Raw genomic sequence first — 23,443 nt, forward strand, 5'->3', positions numbered from 1 at the left:
CTCAGACTGACCTGTCCTGCTCTGGACCCTGACACCAACAACCCACAGACACACTCGTGCATGCAAAACAGGGATGAACACACATACATCGTCCGAGACATCCATCAAAACGGTGGTCTCGTAAGGGTGGGAGTGGTTTAGCTCGTGCATGCTTAGTGAGACGTGACGTCCTTAGTAAAGTCCAGCTCAGCAGCAGGATCAACGGTCACTCACAGCCAGACACAAAACAGTGGACGATGGAGAGAAGAGGAAGAGTGTTGTTACCGTGGAGACAGCGAGGATGCGTGCTATTTCGTGTCATAAGGGGGGCGGGGTTCACAATTAAGGGTATCAGCCACGCGGCTCTTTTCCTGGGTCAAAGGTCAAGGACGAGGCCTCGTGGGCAGCGCGTTAGTGAGTTAGCGGTCAGATGGGCGGAGCCGCCCACAGACCGTTCGGTCATGCAGGGCCGTGTGAGGGCAAACGAAGGAGGAGGACAGGAAGATGGTGGCAAACGAATAACAACCAAAACTACACTACCCACAATACATCACTACAGCTACATCATAATGGAAAAAAATCATGAACACAAAATAGAACCAAATTATGGGACTACACAAAAACTAGACAAAACAGACAAACTATTCCTGACACACCTTCTTTATTTCAGTCTGGTTTAGCTTAGCGTGAGCAGCTTATTGTTGTTGTTTCTATAAAAGGATTTCTTTTCTGAACATAAAGATAGTGACCTATCTATGCTCCGCCCACAAATGATCTGTTTCGTCACTACTGTTACTAGGACAGCATTACAGACTGGTGCAAAAAAGTCTAAAATCTTTACTGGGCCCCTAAAAATATTATATATATATACATATATATATATATATATATATATATATATATATAAATAAAAACTCCCTCCCCTGTGATAAAATCACAGTATCGCACGTCTCAAGTGGTTTACTGCTTTTAGAAAACGGTGGCCAACATAAAATATGATAAAATATTACTATTAAAATATTAATATTAATATTTCAGTTATTACTAATAATCTAGATAAATAAGTATTCACATTAGCACACCATCACACTAAAATTCAGTCAGATGATTGTTCCTAAGCATATTTAAGAGTAATTTACTGTCCATGTAGTAAATTGACATGTAAAGCAACAAATGCTTAAAGAAACAGATAATTAAAAAGAAGTCGAACGTATAGCTGAAATGTGCCTAAAGTGTCTAAACTTAACGACCACTTAATTTTTATTTTGTCTGTCCAGAAATGAGGCATTTTACTGAAAATAATATACATTTTCAAAATAAAAAATGAGGACTTTTATTTTGAAAAATGTATCTCAGTATATGTATCTCCATATTAATATGATATAAAACATATACTTTATAAATGTTGCTTTAAGCATTCATAAACATGTTGTGAAGTGTTCATGTAAGATGTTATGAACGTGTTATGTAGACACCCTTCAAGTGTTACCGAGCTAACGTTACGATAGATAAGCTCCATAAACAAAATACAGAAAAATGAATACATTAAATAAAATATGAGCGTTTTTTTCTCATCAGACTGAATAGGATTTTTCCAGATCTATAAAATTATCTAACGCCTGTCCAACCTGGCAGCAACTAATGAAGGGAAGCATTAGTGGGCGGAGCACGAACAGATCAATTCTCCGATTAATAAATGTTCTGCTTGTATGTGGGAGCCTGGCTTAATAAGCTAACCTTACTGCTGATGTTACTGTGCTAGATAAGGAATGTATGTGTGGGTTTGTTACCTTGTTCTTCTTGAAGAAGAAGAGTTTGCTCTTGCCCTTGCTGGATTTGTCTGCCTTGCCTTCGGGGCGAGAGTTCGTCAGACTGGTTTCCGATGCCGTCCTTTTCATTGCCTGACCGTAGTCTTCAAACTCGACATCGCCCGGGGGCTCGAACCCCGATTTATACGATTCCACCACCTGCGCAGAGTCCTGAAACACACACACACAGATGCGTGCAGTTACCAGTGAAACCAACTGCAGTCGTACTAAAACATCCTTTTGCTTAAATAAATACACACTGGAAATTTTTGCAATGTGAATTAGAAAAATTGGAATCGGAAGTTTTTGCAATGTGATTTGATGAGGGTGAGTAGAGCAGTAAGAAATTTACACCATTTTCCACTTACTTGAGACATTTTTTTCTTTCTTTAGTCTAGCAATAGAGCTACGAGGCTAATGTTGCTAACAAACACCAGAAGTCAATAGGCACCCAAATCCTTTCTGTAAATACATTCCCAAAACTTCTCTCAACCTCTCTGAAATCCCATCGTTAAGGTGGCACAGACTTGTTGATGTGGTAAGACAGCCTGACTGTGAGCTATAAAAATAAACAAAGCTTGTATTTACTGAAAAGATTTTTGTTAGCAACATTAGCCATGTAGCTCCAGTACTAAACCAAAGAAGCAAAAACACAACCAAACATGTCTTAGCTGATCGACTGGGGAATGCTCGTAGTCACGGAGACAGTGCTCATAGTCATGGAGACACAACGCTCATTATCACGGAGACAGTGCTCGTAGTCATGGAGACACAACGCTCATTATCACGGAGACAGTGCTCGTAGTCATGGAGACACAACGCTCATTATCACGGAGACACAACGCTCATTATCACGGAGACAGTGCTCGTAGTCATGGAGACACAATGCTCATTCTCATGGAGACAGTGCTCGTAGTCATGGAGACACAATGCTCATTCTCATGGAGACAGTGCTCGTAGTCATGGAGACACAATGCTCGTAGTCTGGGAGACAGTGCTTGTAGTCATGGAGACCCAGTGCTCGTAGTCATGGAGACACAACGCTCGTAGTCACGGAGACACAACGCTCGTAGTCATGGAGACAAAACGCTCGTAGTCATGGAGACACAAAGATGGTCCCCAGCTTGGATATTATGACAACTCACAGAGGTGTGAATTTAACTTTTACTGCAAACCTAATTAGGGGCTGCCTAGCAACAGCGCTACTCTCTGTCCGAGATAGAGAAGCAGAGAGTAAATGAGATTTATAGAGCTCCCTCGTTCTCTCAGATAACACGTCTGTCCTGGGTGCAGCGAGCGGTGCCGTCACACTAAGCCAGCACATCATAGCTGAGATGTAACTGTAACCGTAACTGACTCAAGATCAGTGTGAGGCTAAGAGGCAGGAATGAAGTCTGACTCTATTAGCTGAACACAAAGCAGAAACAGACTCCAGGTCAGCGGTTGTGAGAGAGTGAGACAGTAATAGAGTGTAACTCGGTTAGACCTGCCTCAGGACAAACAGGCGGCAGAAACCCGCAGATACGGCTCAGCTGAAGGGAACAACGAGGAAAACGACAAACAATATCTCTGGAAACAAAACTGGGCAAACTGACAGCTAAGATAAGAGGCTGAGCTTTTAAACGGTATGTCACTTCACAAAAACAGGACTGACCTACATGACCAACAAAATGCGGAAATACGGAAAACAGCAGCAGCAGCTCTATACCAGAGCGCTCTATAAAAATGAGACAGAAGAACAAAGGAAAAGAAACAGAGCGAAACTCAAAGAAAGACAAATGAAAACCAGAAATACAGACACTGCGGCAAAAAGGTCACACAGGCAATGCAAGACAAACAGACTGAGCAAACACAAGAGTATAAATACAATGAGAACAAACATCAGGGACTAATGAGAGGGCAGAGCAGCAGACAACACACAGGTGGGACAGATAACAAGGAGGCAGGACAGGGAGGAGACAACAAGAACAAAAACAACAACAAAAGCACATGGTGCAGGAAACAGACTAGGCTGGGGCAAGAACAGAAAAGGGCAGACAAACCACAGAAACCATGTCATTAATCTAGAACGGACAAAAATCCACGTGTTGATGTTAGCCCAGTGCTAACAGATTACTAAAATTCCATCGGGTGATTTTTTTTCCTCCTGCTTTGACCAAGATTTAACGTTTAGACCCTGAATTGAAGGCCTTGTGGTTCAGCACTGATAAATACAGATCATATTACTATTACATATAGGTACTTATACGTATATGTGTATATGTATACTGTAGTATACATATCTTTGTAGTTCTACAGTTACAGACTGTAGTCCATCTGTTCTTCTGCATACTTTGTTATCCTGTTCTTCAGTGGTCAGGATCCCCACAGGACCCCCACAGAGCAGGTACTATTTGGGTGGTGGTGTGTTAGAGTGTGTTGTGCTGGTACGAGTGGATCAGACACAGCAGTGCTGCTATGGCTCCATACCTGCTCTGTGGGGGTCCTGTGGGGGTTCTGACCAATGAACAACAGGGTAACAAAGTATGTAGAGAAACAGATGGACTACAGTCTGCAACTGGACATGAAAGGTATATATATGTACTACATATGGGACATATTATTATGGTGTGTGTCAGTGTGTGTCTGTGTGAGTGAGTGTGACTCACAGTCTTGGGTTCGATGCTCTCGGCCGCTTTGGTCATGCCGTCCAGGCATTTCCCCACGATGGGTAGAATCTGTCTGTCCACCTCAGCAAAGGTCTTCATGGATTCCCCCAATCTCTCGATCCTCCTCTCCTCCATGTCCTGGATCTTCTGCTCACGCACACACATTGCATGCATTTCATATACATATATGTACATTTTATGTATATATATATATATATATATATATATATATATATATATATATATATATATTGTTGACACAATATGATTGTGTCAATATACATGACTGAGGGTGGTGTGTGTGTGTACCTGGAAGATGTTGGGGATGAGTGTGTGGTAATGTTCGGTCTGTTCCTGGTTAAATTTCTGCAGGTAGTTGGAATACTCGCTCTTACAGTCAGCCGCCATCTGGTGTCTCAACTGAGCCTGCTGCCTCGCCTGGAGAGAGAGAGAGAGAGAGAGAGAGAGAGAGAGAGAGGGAGAGAGAGAGGAAGAGAGGAAAAGAGAGATTATTCTTCTGAAAGAACCAACTGAAAGAACATTCTGTGAAGTTCTCTGAGACTCATCACCAACTGGCCGTCAGTCTGTCCAGCACACACACACACACACACACACACACACACACACACACTGCCCTGTCCACTTCACTGGAAACACTTCTCTGCATCCACTCACTGTCCACTTCATAAGCTCCACTTACCTCACAGCTCCACTGTACAGTGGACAGTTACAGACCGCAGCTCACCTGTTATGCCATTCATCACTGGTCAGTTTCTGACCTCAGGACTGTTCAGATGTTATTTGGCTGGGGGTCCACTCTCAGCTCAGCAGTTACACAATCATCCAAAAATTTCCAGTGTGGTCAGAAACTGACCCCTGATGATGAGGTGGGGCTACAGGAGAGGGGTTTCTGATAAAGTGGCCAGTGAGTGTTTACACAAGAAGATTGCAGAGTGTGTGACATGTATGATCTACATGAAGAGCCAGTGCTGACACTTACAAGCAGACACATGCTCCACAATCTAGAATGGACTGCGGTTCTAGAACTCTAACAGAACGGACGAAGAGCTCTAGAACCGGTTCTGAGGCGCTGCTGGACTGGATCAGCAAGACAGTAAACTTTCAGCAGAATATGAGAGAGTTTATCCTGATTACTGATACACACATACAAACATCTGTGCACGAGAGAGAGAGAGAGAGAGAGAGAGAGAGAGAGGGAGGGAGACAGAGAGGGAGAGAGAGACAGCAGGAGACAAAGAGAGAGAAACAGTGAGCGCAAAAGAGAAAGAGAGAGAAACAACAAGAGAGGGGAAGAGAGGAGAGAGAGAGAGAGAGCAAGAGAGAAAGAGAGAAAGACAGAAGAGCGAAAGAGCAAGATAAAAAAAGAAAAAGAAAGAATGATAGTCAGAGGGACAGAGGGAAAAAAGTGAAGGTAAAAAAGAGAAAGAGGGAGAGAGAAAAGGAGAGTAAGAAAAAGCAAGAAAGAGGAAGAGAGAGAAGAAAGAAAGAAAGAAAGAAAGAAAGAAAGAAAGAAAGAAAAAAGAGCAAGAGAGAAAAGAAAGAAAGAGGAAGAAAAAAGAAAAAGAGGCAGAGCAATAGTGAGATGAAGAAAGAGTGAAAGACAAAGAAAAGAGGTAGAAGGAGAGGCAAAGAGATGGAAAGAGAAAAGGAGAGACCTAGAGAGAAGAGTGAGAGAGCAAGAGAGAGTGATAGTAAGAGAGAGAAAGAAAGAGAAGGGGAGAAGAAGGAGAGACAGAGAAAGAGAGAGAGAGAGGAAAAGAAAGAAAGAAAGAAAGAAAGAAAGAAAAAAGAAAGAAAGAAAGAAAAGAAAGAAAAGAGGCAGAGCAATAGTGAGGTAAAGAAAGTAAGAGAAAGACAGAGAAGGGGAGAGATGGAGAAAGAAAGAGGGAGAGACAAAAAGACAGAAAAAGAGAGAAAGAAAAGAAACAGAAAACGGTAGAGACAGAAAACGAGAGCGAGAGAGTGACTAAGCGAGAGATAACGAGAGAAAGAGAGAGAGGATTTTCAGCAAGACCTGGTTTTAACCACATCCTGAACAAATTCTAGGAAATCAAACCCAGCCATCTGTTACCATGGACACGCTCATCACTCAAATTCTGGGTTGCCATGGAGACAACTCTGCCTTTGATCTACTGTAGGCTGAGATTAAACAACTGCACTCTCTGATAGCTGTGCTGCTATTAAAGCTTGTTAAGCTGCTGATTAATCTTCATGCCAGACAATGAAGTCGAAGCTCTACAACAACGCCACGTGTGCAGACGTTCACATTCGCAGCCGCGTGATTGGTGGGGCAGACAGACGCTAACGAGGCCGTGACTGCCGAGACCTCCACAGTGGGTGGGCCATGTGGGCGTGTCTATGGGTGCACAGGTAACGACAGACGCACGCAGACCCACACATACACCTGCCCCTGTGCACCTACCTTAAGGTAACATCGCTTCAGCGTTCGATAAAATAAAAATAAACAAATAACAGAGTTAGCTTAGCAGGAATTAAAGACTTTGCGGCTCTTACAAACTAAAATATACATAAATGTGACGCCAACGACACAAAAGACAAACGCATTCAGATCTACACTCAAATGATTCAATGTACATAATGATGCTAATGTAGCTAACAAGTAATTAAGGATTATACCCCGCTAATTAGCACTGTGCTAACTGTGCACATGCTCTCAAAAACAATGTTATCTGTTTTAAGACATTGTGTCAAACTGTTAGTTTCACTGCAGTCAAAAGTATGTGATTGAGTTCAGGTGTTTTAGCCACACCCACTGCTAGTAGGTGTATAAAATCAAGCACATAGCCTTGCAGTCTCCATACGTAAACATTGGCAGTAGAATGAGTCGTACTGAACGGATCAGTGACTTTAAACATGACACTGTTACAGGATGATCCCTTTGCCACAAGTTCTTCGCTGCTAAAGCTGCCCTAGACAACTGTAAGTGCTATTATTGTGAAATGGAAGCTCAAAGCGATAGCAGAGCTGAAGCACATAAGAATCGTCCATGCTCTGCTGCATCACTCACTACAGAGCTCTAAACTGCCTCGGGAAGCAACGTCAGCACAAGAACTGTGAGTCAGGAGCTTCATGAAATGGGCTTCCATGGCTGAGCAGCTGCACACAAGCCTAAAATCACTATACGCAATGCCAAGCGTCGGCTGGAAGGGTGTAAAGCACTGCTGCTGGACTCTGGAGCAGTGGAAACGTGTTCTCTGGAGTGATGAATCACGTTTCACTATCTGGCAGTCTGATGGATGAGCCTGGGTTTGGCGAACACCAAGAGAACGTTACCTACAAGAATGCACAGTGCCAAAGTTTGGTGGAGGAGGGATAATCATCTGGGTCTGTTTTTCAGGGTTAGACAATTACATGTTTCTAACTTTGTGGCAGCAGTTTGGGGAACGAGGCCATGTCCAGCAAGCTCATATAGGTGCGTGGGTCAGGTGTTATTCACTACAATACCCAGCATGCATTAAGCAAATAGAGCACACAGCCATTGGGAATCCCTGTGGTGTCAACCAATCCTGACTGCTAGCCTAGCTACTTGGCTATAGGCTTGTCAACACAACCAAGCTAGCATTAGCACAACTCTTACTTTGGTCATCAAACAAAATTGTAAAGAAAACAGCGTAAGACGTCTAGATGACCAGCTACCTTTAGCTAATTTTAGCTTTTAGCTCTGTAATGTCTTCCGTGCCTCTCAAACGCTAGAGGGCGCTCCCTGAGTCCACAAAGAATGGGTTAATATGGAGCATTTGAGCAAAATCATAGTTTATAAATGCTTAAATATTTTTAATGTAAAAGAATGAATTCATTTCCTGAACACAGAACAGCATAAAACATTTTAACGTTGCTGTTATATTTTAAGAGCTTTTAAACTCGAGTTATAGGAGTTTCATGCACATTCATGACGTCTGTGAGCGTGAACAGCTAATGAGCTGCTCCGCTCGCCAACCAATCAGCACTCAGTAGCAGTAATGTTAGTGTCCTGTTGCGCAAAACCCGTTTGCTGTAGAAAAAAGGAAACATACAGGTCAGTTTTCTTTGTTTTTTTAGTGAAATACATCCTTCTACTTTCTAAATTGAAGGGAAAGTTCTGTGTAAGTGATTAGAGACTATTTTAACTTTTCGTTTTTAGCCGTTGAGCTTCATTTACTCCCATTCATTGAGGACTCGCTCGCGGGCGCCCTCTGCTGTTCAGCAGTCCTGGTTTTGATATAACGGAGGAAATAGGAAGCGGCCAGACTCTTCATAAAGTCTCTAAACTGGCTCCCCGGAAGAAGGGGGTGTTTTTACATTTTTTATGTAAATTTTACATGGTGAAAGTGTCTTATTCTACTAGCAGATAAATGTGCATTGTTTCTCATTGACTAAATTATTTGCCAACAGAATAAGTAAATTTCACTGGATAAAATGACTTAAAACAAGTAAACTTTTGGTAGAAATTTGTCAAACAGTCTTATATTATGCTTACAACAATTTTAAAATGGGAAGTTATAGATATTTAAACACTAAAATATGACAAATTTGCAAATTTAAGAACACAGTTAGCAACATGCTAACTGCACAATTGCACTATTTTGCTAATTGGTGGGGTATAAGATTACATTACCTGTTAGCTACATTAGCCTTGTAGCTCCCGTGCTAAATATACACACTTAAAAAAAAAAGATGCTGCCTCAAGGGTTCCTTAGTAAAGTCAATGAGTTCTATATAGAACTATCTGTATGCTAAAATGGTTCTTTGCGTTGTGAAATGGTTCTTCAGAGTGTAATAAAATACTATGGTGCTATGGGCCCTTTAAGACATGACAGCTGACTCTCACCCTCAGAGAGAGAACCAGGGTGGAGAGGAAGAGTGTGGGTGAAGAAAAGAACAATGACTTTTCTACAAGGACTCGTTAAAGGAAAGTAGGCGCTGTGCTCTGTGTGATCACACACACACACACACACACACACACACTCAGATTTTCCAGCACTGCCACGGCGACAGAGAGCAGACACTGAGGACGGATGACGGAGGAGTGTGAGGAGAGAAGCAGATGCGAGAAATGAAAGAAAGAGAAATGAATTGATCTCTCCAGGCTCCGCCCACAAACGTGGTCTTTCATAACAAGTAAATCTCTTTCAACATGACTCTAAATGTAGGTATTGTGATATAAACTGAGTCTGATCTACAGTTTCTCATTAGGTTGAATGAATAACTGACTCTAAATGTAGGTATTGTGATATAAACTGAGTCTGTTCGACAGTTTCTCATTAGGCTGAATGAATAACTGACTCTAAATGTAGGTATTGTGATATAAACTGAGTCTGTTCTACAGTTTCTCATTAGGCTGAATGAATAACCGACTCTAAATGTAGGTATTGTGATATAAACTGAGTCAGTTCTACAGTTTCTCATTAGGGTGAATGAATAACCGACTCTAAATGGAGGTAATCTGATGTATACTCGTCTGTTTGTCCAGGATGCGTGTGTGTCTGTGTGGTCAGTAAGAACAGATGCAGTGCTGTTCGCTGTTATTTGTGACTTGCAGTCTAATTAGAGATGCCACGACACCAATCTGCCTTCTGTGATGCTGCTAAGCTCCGAGTATCAGCAGATACCTGTCCAATATATCACCGCTGTCCAAAGAAAAGCAAGTATCTCTGAAATAGCAACTTTACAGGAGAAGGCAAAAGGTCTTAACTATTCATGTAAGTCATGATTTTGGAGCATTTCTATTGGTCGATTCATCAAATAAAGAGCAGTGTTCAAATTATGTAAAAACAAAAAAATCATAAAAATAGAGATACCTTTAAAAAAAAAACTGACCTTAGAGATTCTTTAGGAATCCTAAACGATTCTTAAATGATTCTTTAGGAAACTAGTCACTGAATTATGACATCTCCAAATTTCGCAGTTACTCTGTTTGATTCAATTCAATTACACTTCCATTAAATTACAGTTCGACTGATTCAGTACCGATTCTTTAGGAAATGACTCATGAAACTTCAAACTTCACCACAACTGATGATTTGATTTGGTTTGATACATCGTCACTGTCCAAAGAAAAGCAAGTATCTCCAAAATGGCAACCTTACATAGTCTTAACTCTTATCGTAAGTCAATGAGATTTCATTCAAAGTAATTTTGAAGCATTTCTATTGGTCCATTCATCCAATGAAAGAGCAGCTGCCGTGTTCAAATAATTTAAAAGAAATTGACAATAAATAAAAATGTAGACTTTTTTTTTTTACCAAGGGTGTAAATCTCTGACCTCAGAGATTCTATGGGAATCCTAAAAGAATCTTAAATGAGTCTTTTGGAAACGATTCGGTGCATCAAATCTTACATTTCACAATTACTCAGTTTGATCCAATTCAATTACAATTCCGTTAAATTATAGTTCAACTGATTCCGTGACGATTCTTTAGGAAATGACTCATGAAATTTCAAAGTTTACTACAACTGAATTTGATTTGACTCAGTCTGATATATCGTCACGATCCAAAAGAAAAGCAAGCATCTCCAAAATGGCAACTGAAAAGGTGACGGCAAAAGCCGCCTTGACTTTTAATGCAAGTCAGTATAAAGAGCTTTTATTCCACGTGATTATGGAGCATTTCTATTGGTCCATTCACCACAAAATAAAGAGCAGCTGCTGTGTTCAAATTATGTAAAAAACTGAAAATAAATAGAAACGGATGCTTTTTTTGGGCAGCGATGATTTTCTCTTCAAAAACTACTAAGATTAAGCTCTTTATTTAAAATGATGACTAAAGTAGTTTATGATGCTGAAACTCTATCACTCTATTAACCCCACAGTAAGAACCACACAGCTCACATCATACCACGCAGTGAGAGCGAGTGCTGTTAGATCTGGTACACGCAAGCCTGGATGGTGCTTTGTGTTTTTAAACAGCACCTACATGATGTGAGTGATGACGTCATGCAAAATGATTTTTTCACTTAACTGTCTCTCTTTTATTGTGTCATAACACAGTACTGTGTTGAGAATACACACATATAGCTGACACATCAAACGTGCTCACTCTGCTCTCTCTCCTTCCAGACCACTCTGCTCATTATGTAAATGAGCCAAAAGGCAACCAATCAGATTGCTGATATGTGGCAAGAAAATCGATTGTGTCATGCCAACAGTCATACAATGAGATTCAAAACTACAGAGCAGGAGATACAAAAAAAGAAAGTTTTTTAAAAGTTTTATTACATTAGATGATTTTTGAACGTTTAAAAACTACTTTAGACTGTGTGGCAGCGCAGAAACGGCCCACTGCTCTGCACACGCTTGCATTTCTGCACCTCAGCCTGCTTGAGTTTTAGTGACTGTTGATTCGGCTTGCTTTAGCGAAAATACATTGAGTGTATTTATATGCGCTTAATAATCCGATCATAATCAGATTTCTGCAGTTGTCGGATTGTCCAAATGGTCATGTAAACAGCACACTCTGATTTCTTAGATCGGAGTAAGGTCTAGAAATCTGATTAAGAAATCTGATAAAGAGAGCTGGATTTTAGCTCAGTAATCAGATTTCTCAGTGCATGTGAACTCTTACTCTGATTTCTTTCAGATTTCTCAGTCTGCACATGTGTGAAATCAGACTGCGGTACTAGACATAAGTGAGAAGCGTTTAACGCAGAACCCACGAGACGCAGCAAAACACTTTCGGATACTTGACGAAATGAGGGATTTAAGTATTCCTCATCTTCTAGATGATGTATGTTCATATTTTCAGGTAAAGTGGTGCGATGCTTAAAAAAAGTTTTACGTTACGTTTACGTCACGTCTTCTGTGAGTTTATTGGCTGGTTGTAAAGCAGAAATCTGATTACTGTCTGACTCGTGCAGACCCGGAGTTTCCTCATTATCTGATCACTCAAGTGCATGTAAACGTTGATCGGATTACTGACAAAATCTGATCTTCTGCAGTTATCGGATTATTAAGTGCATGTAAACACAATCACCGTCACATACATTCATACACACATGAATTAAAAACACTCCCTTTTAAAACAAGCACAGGGTTTATACTATATTCAAATCATTTTAACATTCAGATCTTTTTATTTATTTATATTTTTTTTAGCAGTAGCAGTCGACCCTGAAATCTAGGGTTGCTGCCACTTTCTGTATGTCCGGTTTTAGGTCTGAATGACATTCATCCTTTTATACTCTCCTACATCATATTCCATTCAGCATTTTCTGCAGATATCAGCGCAATACTGATATGCAGTACAGGATCAGTACCGACTCTACTGATAAACAGGCTTCAGTGTCGTTACATGTATTATGTATATGTGTATGTAGAGGTGGAAGCAGACGAATCCTGTCTGGATCTTATCAGAACAATTCACAGACATACACGCACACACACACACACACACACACACAAATACAAATACACACTCTAACACACTCCTACCTTCTCCACGTCGGCCTTCGTCACATTGATATCAGCGTCCATTTTCTCAAAATACTGCTGCGCTCTGTCCGCCTCCTTACAAGCCCTCTCGAAATTCCGCTTAGACTGTAACACACACACACACACACAAAACACATGTATTAGTGCACACTAATACACACCAAGGATGTAAATCTCTGACCTCACAATGATTAAACTTCCTAAACAATTCTTTACGAAACGATTCAGTGCATCATCAAATCTCAAATTTCACAATTAGTTCGACTGATTCAGTAACGATTCTTGAGGAAATGACTCATGACTCATGAAAGTTCAAATTTCACCACAACCAAATTTGATTTGATTCAACTATGATTCTTTTAGAACATGATTCAGTATAACAGGAACTCTCAAATTTCACCACAGTTTGGTTTAATCATGAGTTTGATGATGATTCTTTAGGAACTGATTCAGTGCATCATGGAATCTCTAACTTCCTCACAATTCATGTTAAGTTCAATTATGATTCTTTAGGAAATGATTCAGTTCATCATAAAATCTCACATTATCACTGTAATATAGTATGATTTGATTCGGCTACAGTTCTTTAGGAAACAATTCAGTGTGTCATAAAATCTCAAATTTCACCATGATTCAATTTGATTTGGTTTGATCTGATTGTGATTCTTTAAGAAAATTATTTAGGACACCAAAAAATCTCAAACCTCACCAAGACTCAGTTTGTAATTTCATTCAGTTATGAGTCTCTAGGAAAAAATTCAGTACATCTCAATTCCACCACAAGTCAATTTGATTAAATTCAGTTACAAATCTTTGGGAAACAATTCATTGTGAAATCACAAATTTCACTCTAATTCAGTTTGATTCGATTCAATCACAAGTCTTCAGGAAATGGTTACTGCATCACGATTCAATTTCATTTGATTCAATTAAGATTCATTAGGAAACCATTCAGTGCATGACACAATTTCAAACTGAAACGAGGTGATTATTTTGGTACATAGCACAATAGTAACTGGAAGAATTATTTGCACATTAATGTAATAAAACCTTTACTTTTTAAAACAGAATAAAACATTTTTGGCCAAAAATGAACACATAATAATTTGTAATATTAATATCCATTATATAATGGATTATAATTGATTCTAACATTCCACAATTTATGTGGTTTAATCTCCACCTTCAGATGGATGTTTACAGTGAATAGATCAGCCCACGCGGTATAACAGGCCCACAGCAGCGTTACACTGACCCTCCCATCCATCTACACTTACAGCACATACACACATAACCCAGCACTTCTGTAGGTCAGTAAATATTGAGAGTCGTCTTTGTGTTTGCGCTCGCCCTCCTTTCCACTCCTTTATTCACTCCTTTATTCCTTCCTTCTTTATTCCATTTCTTCCCTCTACTCATTTATTGGAGAGGACAATCGCCATTTGTTTCAAGAGTCTCTCTGGCCACAACCTCCCTCACACACACACACACACACACACACACAATGAGATCATTCACACACACACTTAAACTCTCACTCTCAAACACACACACACTTGAAATCGCAAACTCACTGTTGCTAAATTGTGGCCATCAAGGGATGCATATGGTCATCAACAATACTCAGATAGGCTGTGGCTTTCAAGCGATGATTGATTGGTACTAACAGGCCCAAAGTGTGCCAAGAAAACAACCCCACACCATTACACCACCTCCACCAGCCTGGACTGTTCAGACAAGGCAGGCCAGATCCATTGATTCATGCTGTAGGTGCCGAATTCTGACCCTACCCTCTGTGAGCCTTGAGATTCATCGGACCCGGCTATGTTTTTCCAGTCATAGACTGTCCAGTTTGTGCCCACTGCAGTCTCAGCTTTCTGTTCTGGGTTGACAGAAGTTGAACGCGACGTGGTCTTCTGCTGTTGTAGCCCATCCACCTCAAGATCTGAGGTGCTGTGTACTCTGAGATGCTTTTCTGCTCACCAGAGTTGTACAGAGTGGTTGAGTTACTGTAGTCTTTCTGTCAGTTTAAAGTAGTCTGGCCATTCTCCGCTGACCTCTCTCATCAACAAGGGGCTTCCCACAGAACTCTTTATTGCACCATTCTAGAGACGCTGTGCATGAAAATCCCAGGAGATCAGCAGTTACAGAAATACTCCAACCAGCTCGTCTGGCACCAACAGTCATTCCACGGTCAAAATCGTTGGGATCACATTTGTCCTCCATTCTGATGGTTGATGTAAACATCACCTGAAGTTGCTGACCTATAGGCATGGTTTTATGGACTGCACCGCTGCTAAACGATTGGCTGAATGGATGATGGCATGAATGAGTGTACAAGCGTTCCCAATAAGGTGCTTGGTAAGTGCATACATACATATTTCTCTGCAGTCTGTAGCTCTATAGCTGCCTGGTCTGGAGATCTACCACCCTGGAGAGTTCTGGTCCAACAGTGTTAGATTAGGGGTGGAGCTAAACTCTGCAGGGTGGTAGAGCTCCAGGACCAGGATTGGGCACCCCTGCACTTCAGTTATTCGGAATAAGGAGTGGAGTGGGCAAGCAGACATTTGATCCACCACTTTTCCATCAATCTGAAGAACTATTTAAGCATGAAATGCTTCTACACCCTTAAAAAAGGTTCTTCAAGTGTTCTTTAGTGAAAACAATGGTTCTGTACAGAACCATGAACACTCAAAGAACAATTTGTAGGCTTATATTGATGGAAAATGTGCTGTATATGGTTCTATATAGAACTTTTTTTTTTAAATGGTTGTATATAGCACCAAAAAGGGTTCTTCTATTGTTACAAGCTTGACATTGCAACAACAGCAGAACCCTTTTTAGTGCTATGTAGAACTCTTTTCAAAAACAACACGTTCTCCATCAATCCGGAGAACCATTTAAGCACACAATGGTTGTGCACTCTTAAAAAAGGTTTTTCAAGGGTTCTTTAGTAAAAACAATGGTTCTAGATAGAACCATGAACACTCAAAGAACCATCTGCAGGCTTATATTGATGGAAAATATGCTGTATATGGTTCTACATGGAACCTTTTTGAAAGTCGAGTGGGCAAGCAGGCCTTTGACCCACCACTTTTCAGAGTATAGGGGTGATACCTCACCAATTTTTTGACTAATTTCAGGACACAAAAAGAACTCCACCTTCCCTGCACTACACTTAAAAAAGACCGTTCTTCAAGTGTTCTTTGGTAAAGAAAATGGTTCTATATTGTATCATGTACACTCAAAGGACCCTTTGCATGATTAAAAGGTTCTTTGTATCATGAAAGGGTTACTCAGATTGATGGAGAATGCGCTGTACATGAAGATCTGAAGGACCCTTTCATGATTCAAAGAACCGTTTAACCATGTGAAGGGCTCTTTGAATGTTCATGGTACAATGAAGAACTATTTTCGTTACAAAAGAACCTTTGAAGAACCATCTTTTCAAGTGCGTAGTTTAAGGAAAGTGAAGTTGTCAGATGTAAGCATCCTGAAATCAGTCAAAAAAGTGGTGGGGCATCGCCCCTATACTCTGAAAAGCGGTGGAACCTGAACTCTCCAGGGTTCTAGATCTCCAGTACCAGGATCGGTCTTTTTTAAAAGTGTACACAAACCACTGACCCAAAAAATAAGTCCGTATAGACATCGAACCACACGGCTCACTCACTCGATAACACTGAATTTATATAGAGTTATCAAGTAGTACTAGTTAGCGTCTTTAGTTTAATAACGTTTAGAGAACTTTAGCCCTGATTCACCTCAGATAACTGCGTGAACGAAGAAAGACCCACACATTATTCACTGCTCATAATTAATTGATAATTGATAACTGATGATTGATAATTCATTAATTGTTTAATAAACTTTCACTAGCAAATGTTGTTGTTGACCTCACTCTACGGACACATGACTTTGGCCTTTGGACATAAAATGAAGTAGAATGTGGACTTTCTTGTCTCTCGCAAAAGCTTGACGTGGAGCCCTGCACTCCGCTCTGGTTTAATCATTTTCTACTCATTGTCCAACACACACACACACACACACTTGTTCCAGACAGAGGGTGGACAGAGGAATGTAGTGTGTATCCTGTCTGCTCCAGCCATGACTCTCAGACTACCTCTCTGCTAGAAGGTTTCAGACCCCCAGGCCACCTCGCTGACCCCTGGGTTTCTCCAGAACACTCCACAAACTCCTTCCCTTCAGCTCTTCACTTCAACTTGTTTTCTTCAGATAAGATCGGCAGTGCTGAATTAGCATTATGCTAAGCTAAGTAGCGTAAAGACAGTGCCAAACACATCGTCATCTCCTGGGCATTGAAGGTTTTCAGAAGGTGTCCACTTTCACTTGGTTTTCGTTTATGTCGCAGCGGATCTTACAGTTTTTTATTTCGTTTTCAGGTTTCAACTAATGTCGCCATGTTTATTTATGTTATGGGTCACGAGTTTCTTTAACAGTATCGGTTCTAGAAAAACTTTTAAGTTTGCAGCAGCTTCTCGTTTAACGTAGGTCATTTTTATCTACGGGTCAGTGTGTCCATTTCATTTATAGCTGCCGTTAACTGAATTAGCAGCGTGAGAAGATGTGCTGGAGCTTCATCTCCCCAGCTTTTTTTTTTCGTAGTGAAAGGAACTGTCTGAATGCTTAAATAGTTCTTTGCATGGTTCTTCAGATTGATGAAGATGCAAAGAACCCTACAAGCATGAAATAGTTTTACACTCTTAAAAAAAGATGGTTCTTGAAGTGTTCTTTAGTAAAAACAATGATTCTGCGTAGAACCATGAACACTCAATCTGCATGCTTAAATGGTTCTTTGCATGGTGAACTGTTTTTTCTGACTGAGGGAGAATGTGCTGTATAAGGTTCTATGTAGAACATCTTTAAAACTGGTTGTGTACAGTACAGAAAAAGATTCTTCCATTGTTGCAAGCTTGACACCATAATAACATCAACAGAACCTTTTTTGGTGCTATACAGAACCATATACAACACATTCTCCATCAATCTGAAGAACCACTTCACCATGCAAAGAACTCTTTAAGCAGGAAATGGTTCTTTGAGTGTTCTATATAGAACCACTGTCTTTTCTAAAGAACTCAATAATAGAACCCCTTTTCCAAAAACAGCACCTGCTCCATCAGTCTGAAGAACCATTTCATAATGCGAAGAACCGTTTAAGCAATGGTTCTACACTCTTAAAAAAGACTTCTTCGAAGGTTATTTAGTAAAAACAATGGCTATGGTTCTGCATAGAACCATGAACACTCAAAAAACCATCTGCATGCTTAAATTGATGGAAAATATGTTGTATATGGTTCTATGTAGAACATTTTCAAAAGTGGTTCTATATAGTGCCCAAAATGGTTCTGCTTTTGTTACAAGCTTGACATCATATCAATAGCAGAACTCTTTTTGGTTCTATATAGAACCATATGCAACATATTTTCCATCAATCTGAAGAACCATTTAACCATGCAAAGAACATTTAAGCATGTAAATGGTTCTTTGAGTGTTTGTGGTTCTATATAGAACCACTGTCTTTACTAAAGAACCCTTAAAGAACCATCTTTTTATCTTTTTTTTAAAGAGTGTATACAGAACTCATGGTTCTAAATAGAACAATACCCTTTACTAAAGAACCCTAGTTTACACTAAAATCCCTCCCCTATAGTCTGAGAGCTGATTTGGAGCATTGTGGGTATAGTCTGAAATGAAGCTCCAGATGGGCTCAGTAATCCCAATCTGGGCGGAGATGATAATGCCAGACTGTGGATTGACTCTGGTCCAGTTTACAGATTATTGATCCTGGAATGTTGATACATTTGTTTTTGATCAACAGCACTGGATTATAGATTATGGACTACTAGGGAGTATATCTCTGAGCCCACCACATTCTGAATTGATTGTCTTTTGGAAATAATTCAATGCCTCAGGAAATTTCATTGATTCATGATTTTTTTCCATTCAGAATATTTTTTAAAAATATGATGAATGTATAAATGTGACTGGAGGAGCCACACAGTAGTGGAATATGATCAATAACAACAGTACGTCAAGCATTTCTTGGATTTTCCTATTTGACAAATAGCCTGATCGTTTTATTTTGTCCAAAATTGAGAGCATAAATTGACCAAAATTATCATAATCACCTGCAATTGATTCTAATATTACAAAATCAATGCAGGCCATCCTGCATTAACTATATATTGGGATTAGTTCTGATTGGAAAGAGGGTTACTAATTACTAAGGAGCCCTGCTTGTGACATCCCATATACATAAAAGAATGTGTGGCCACGCCTTATTAATGTGTGGGAACGAGATCCTAATGTGTGGCCACGACTTAGTAAAGTGTGGGAATTAGATAATTAAGCTGTGGCCACCAATTAGTAAGGCACCGGAACAATATCATGCCTTACTAAGTCGTGGCCACAACTTAATTATCTTGTTCCCATGCCTTATTATGTCATAGCCACAACTTAATTATCTTGTTCCCATGCCTTTCTGAGACATGGCCACTGATCTTTTTCCCATGCCTTACTAAGTCGTGCCCACGACTTAATTATCTTGTTCCCATGTCTTACTTAATCATGGCCTGACTTAATTATCTGGTTCCCATGCCTTACTAAGTCATGGCCAAGACTTAATAATCTTGTTCCCATGCCTTACTAAGTCGTGCCCAAGACAAAATTATCCCATTCCCATGCCTTACTAAGTTGTGGCCACACATTATTTTTGTTTACACAGGATGTCACCAGCAGGGCTCTGTAAATACTGATAACTGATCAGATTACAGACTCTTGACTCACCTGTTCCAGCTGCTTCCAGCTGTTCTCAATGTGCTGCTGAGCTTTGCGTCCATCTTGGAAATGCTGAGAGAGAGAAAGAGAGAAAACGTGGTCATTACTGAACGTCCACTTTCTGTAAACTTGGGCAGATCAGCTTTATTACAGTAAAAAAAACAACAAAACTGCACATTCGAGATCTTCACTCCTCTCAAACTGAACCACTGACAACAAAGCAGCTCTCCTCTCACACTGTAAACATTCAGGCCCGTTTGTCCCTTTAGTCCAGGCATGTCAAACTGGGGACCTTCCAGGCCAAAATGCTGCAGAGATTAGCGTTTACCTTCAAACAACACTCTGAATTCAGTTCATAAAGGCCTTTAAGTTCCAACTTAAATGGTGCATGAGTCACCAGTATGTAACACCTGCACCGTTTAGGGTGGAACGGAAAAATTCAAATGCGAAGCTGACTTTTTAGTGTTTGACAGTTTCTCATTGCAGATTAAACGTATCAGGAAACCAGCTGGAGTGATTATAAACGCAAATAAGAAAACGTCTACAACGGCGACCCGGCGCACCCCTCCCTGCCGGGATGTGTGCGCGTTTAGCTTTAACTATTTTAGTGTTAGCGAGCTGCTTCAGCACCTCCAGCTAACATGGCTAATCTAGCCTTTTGGTTATAGTTATTTTCACCTCCATCGGTTTATCACTCTGTAGACGCTGTTGTGTTCTAATAGCTGTGAAGGAATTTTCCATGAATTATTTATTTCCTTTATTTAGTTTAGACTCTTGTATTGTTGTGTGTTTGGTTCTCCAACAGTTCTAGACACATCCTCGAATTTCAATTTTGGTAACTAAGACAAAGATAAAGTGACACACCTTTCTGTGGGGAGCTGAAGTGATACAAACCCCTGTATTTCTGAGGTTAATAACTGTCCAGAAGGCAGTAGCAGAACTTGTTTTACCAGCGTTTACACACTTCTGTTTCTTGTAAAGAGGCCCATCTGTGAAGACTTTAAAGGTCGTGTAGTGCCTCAGTCAAACGAAGCTAATGTTGCTAACAGTAAATGAACATGAACTCGTTCATTAGCTTCCACATGAGCATGCATGGCCAATCTATTCCCTTAACGATAGAGGTGATGAATCAAAGCGAGCTCGTTTGCGATTGTGTGTGTGTGTGTGTCTGTTTGCTGTCCGAGTTGCTGGGCAGCGTGCTGCGGCGTGCTGGAGTTCTGAGCATGCTCAGTAGACTCTCTGGAGATCCTCTAAAGGCCCCACTTGGCCAGAGCGCTCCGGGGAGAGTGTTTGTTTGCAGCTCCATCCTCAGCCATCCCTACAGCTCACACACACACACACACACACACGCACACACACACACACACACACACACACACACACACCCACACTGAGCACTCCGTGTATCACACCACTTAAAGCTACAGTTCACCGAAAGATCCAAGTTTCCTCAGTTGAAGCCGATCAGCCGAGGCCTGTTTGGAGCCAGAAGTTTGCTTCTTTAGTTTTAGCACTGGAGCTATGAGGCTAATGTAGCTAACAAGTAATGGAAGTTTATGCTCCACCAGTTAGCACCATGCTAACTGCACGACTGAATCATCACACTTCAATGTCTCGAGCTGCTCAGTAACAGAACTGATTATGTGGTTTCTGACTCTGAGTGACACGCTGTTATCATCTGAGGCAGGAGAAGCATAATGTTGTAATACTGATTTTTCTATGAACCATCACTTTAAGATCTGACAAGAAGACAGACAGAGAGAGAGAGAGAGAGAGAGAGAGAGAGAGAGAAGGGCCAGGAAGTATGACAATATATATCGTTACTGTGATAAATTGTCACATTATGCTCTTTTGATCGTACTGCGTGTATCATCAGTACCTGCAGACACTGACCAACTGCACGTTTCATTATGAAGAGAACAAAATAAGTCCTGTTTAACACTAAAATCGTCATGTTCACAGTTTTTAATAGTCTTTTTTAAAATGTAGCTCTACAAAGAGAGAGAGAGAGAGAGAGAGAGAGAGAGAGAGAAAGAATGGAGAGGCAGACAAAATAGATAAAGAAAGAGGAAAAGAAAAAAGAAACAAAAACGAGAAAGAAATAAAAAAGGTGTAAAAAACATGAGAAAGAGAAAGAGAGAGATGGGGACAAAGCAGAGAGAGAGAAAAAGAGAGGAGGTAGAGACAAAAAGAATGAGAAACAGGTAGAGAGAGAAAAAAAGAGAAAAAGAAAGAGAGACAGACCAAAGAGAGATAGAGAAGAGAGAGACAGAGAAGAGAGAAAGGGAGGGAGAGAGAGAAAGCCTGAGAGAGAAGAAAGAAAAGAGAGACAAATGGGAGAGAAAGTGTAAGATAAAGAAAGAAAGAAAGAAAGAAAGCAATAAGGAGGGGAGTGAGAGAAAGCATGAGACAAAGAAAGAAAGAAAGAAAAGAGAGACGAAGAGGAGTGAGAAAAGAGCTGCAGGGAGGGGTGATGTTCGGCTCTGGTGTGTTTAATATTCACTGTACTGATCTGTATAAACTGTGCGAAGCCTTTAGATCCACACGACACACTGAAACACACTGCACACAGCAAGCACACTCTATAGGGGTGGGCCGGGGTGCCAAATAGCGTCTTTCACACACACACACACACACCACACACACACACACACACACACACACACTCAGGCTGTGTCTCGGTCGGTTCTGAAGCAGCGCTGCTTCCTAAGTCAGTTGGTTTCTCACTTCTCTCTAAAACTGGGGCTGAACGTGCTCACAGGGAACTGACCCGCACGCCACACCGCTCCGTCGCCGTGGAGACCACAAGCTGTTTCCTGCCAATCACGGGCTGTCACTCCGCTCTCAAAGAGAAGGCCTGACCTCTGTTGACCTCTATTGAACTCCACTGAACTGCTCTAATGGAGGCCACTGCTGTGGCCAGAACTTTCCCTGTATGAGCAGACTGGCGTAAAGAGAACGTGGGAACTCCAAAGAGGACCAAAGCTCCTCACAGCTCTCGGCGCTCAGATAAAACAATGAGACGATCAGAAGACCGTTTGACCGCTTAAACTCCCCAGAGAGAGAAACCAGCTCGTGTAAAACACGACCGCCTTCAGCTATCACCATCAAAACTGCCTCTGCGGACCACCTGTATCCCCCTCACTCAGAATATACCTGTTTGTGTGTGTTTATGTTTACTGTACTAATAATTAGTTCTTTATTATTATATAAGTGTTTAAGTTACAGAGAGCGAGAGACACAGAGAGACATGGAGAGAGTGAGTGACTGACACTAAAAAAGACTTAGACATGGGGAGAGACAGACATAGAAAGAAAGAGTTAACAGAGCTAATAGAGTTAACGCGGCCAGAAAGAGCAGGAGGAGAGGACGTTCTGATGTTATTACTCTTTATTACATTCCATTTATCCTTTTCTTGGAAGGTAGGAAGAAAAAAGGGAGAGAGAGAGAGAGAGAGAGAGAGAGAGAGAGAGAGAGAGAGAGAAGGTGAACTAGTCTCATCCAAATCATAAAACTCTCCGTTTTCCACTTTTTCGCTCCAGTTTTTCTCGTTATGAAATCAGATTTACAGAAGGTTTGAATCAGCCTCAGCATCACGCTGCAGACGACAGCGTCCAGACTGGAACACTTCGTTATGGATATTACAGTAAAACCGTCTACAAGACCACAAGAGCAGAATGACCGCCGACAGACACACAGCCAGCCAAGCCCAAAGACATCTGACCACTCAGACCACTTACACCTGACCACTTCATTACACC

The 23,443-nt window shown here is 40.9% G+C and overlaps 1 protein-coding gene across 1 annotated transcript in view; it reads right to left on the reverse strand.

Annotated features, from left to right (window-relative positions):
• LOC118820459 (formin-binding protein 1) overlaps positions 1-23,443 on the reverse strand; it is a 110,522-nt gene that overhangs the window by 29,582 nt on the left and 57,497 nt on the right. The window contains 5 exon segments of the mRNA XM_036588816.1: positions 1,770-1,958; positions 4,436-4,582; positions 4,745-4,873; positions 12,885-12,989; positions 19,692-19,754. Of these exon segments, the coding sequence (XP_036444709.1) occupies positions 1,770-1,958; positions 4,436-4,582; positions 4,745-4,873; positions 12,885-12,989; positions 19,692-19,754 (633 nt within the window).

The sequence above is a fragment of the Colossoma macropomum genome, unplaced genomic scaffold (assembly GCF_904425465.1).
Source record: "Colossoma macropomum unplaced genomic scaffold, Colossoma_macropomum, whole genome shotgun sequence".
NCBI classification, from domain to species: Eukaryota; Metazoa; Chordata; class Actinopteri; order Characiformes; family Serrasalmidae; genus Colossoma; species Colossoma macropomum.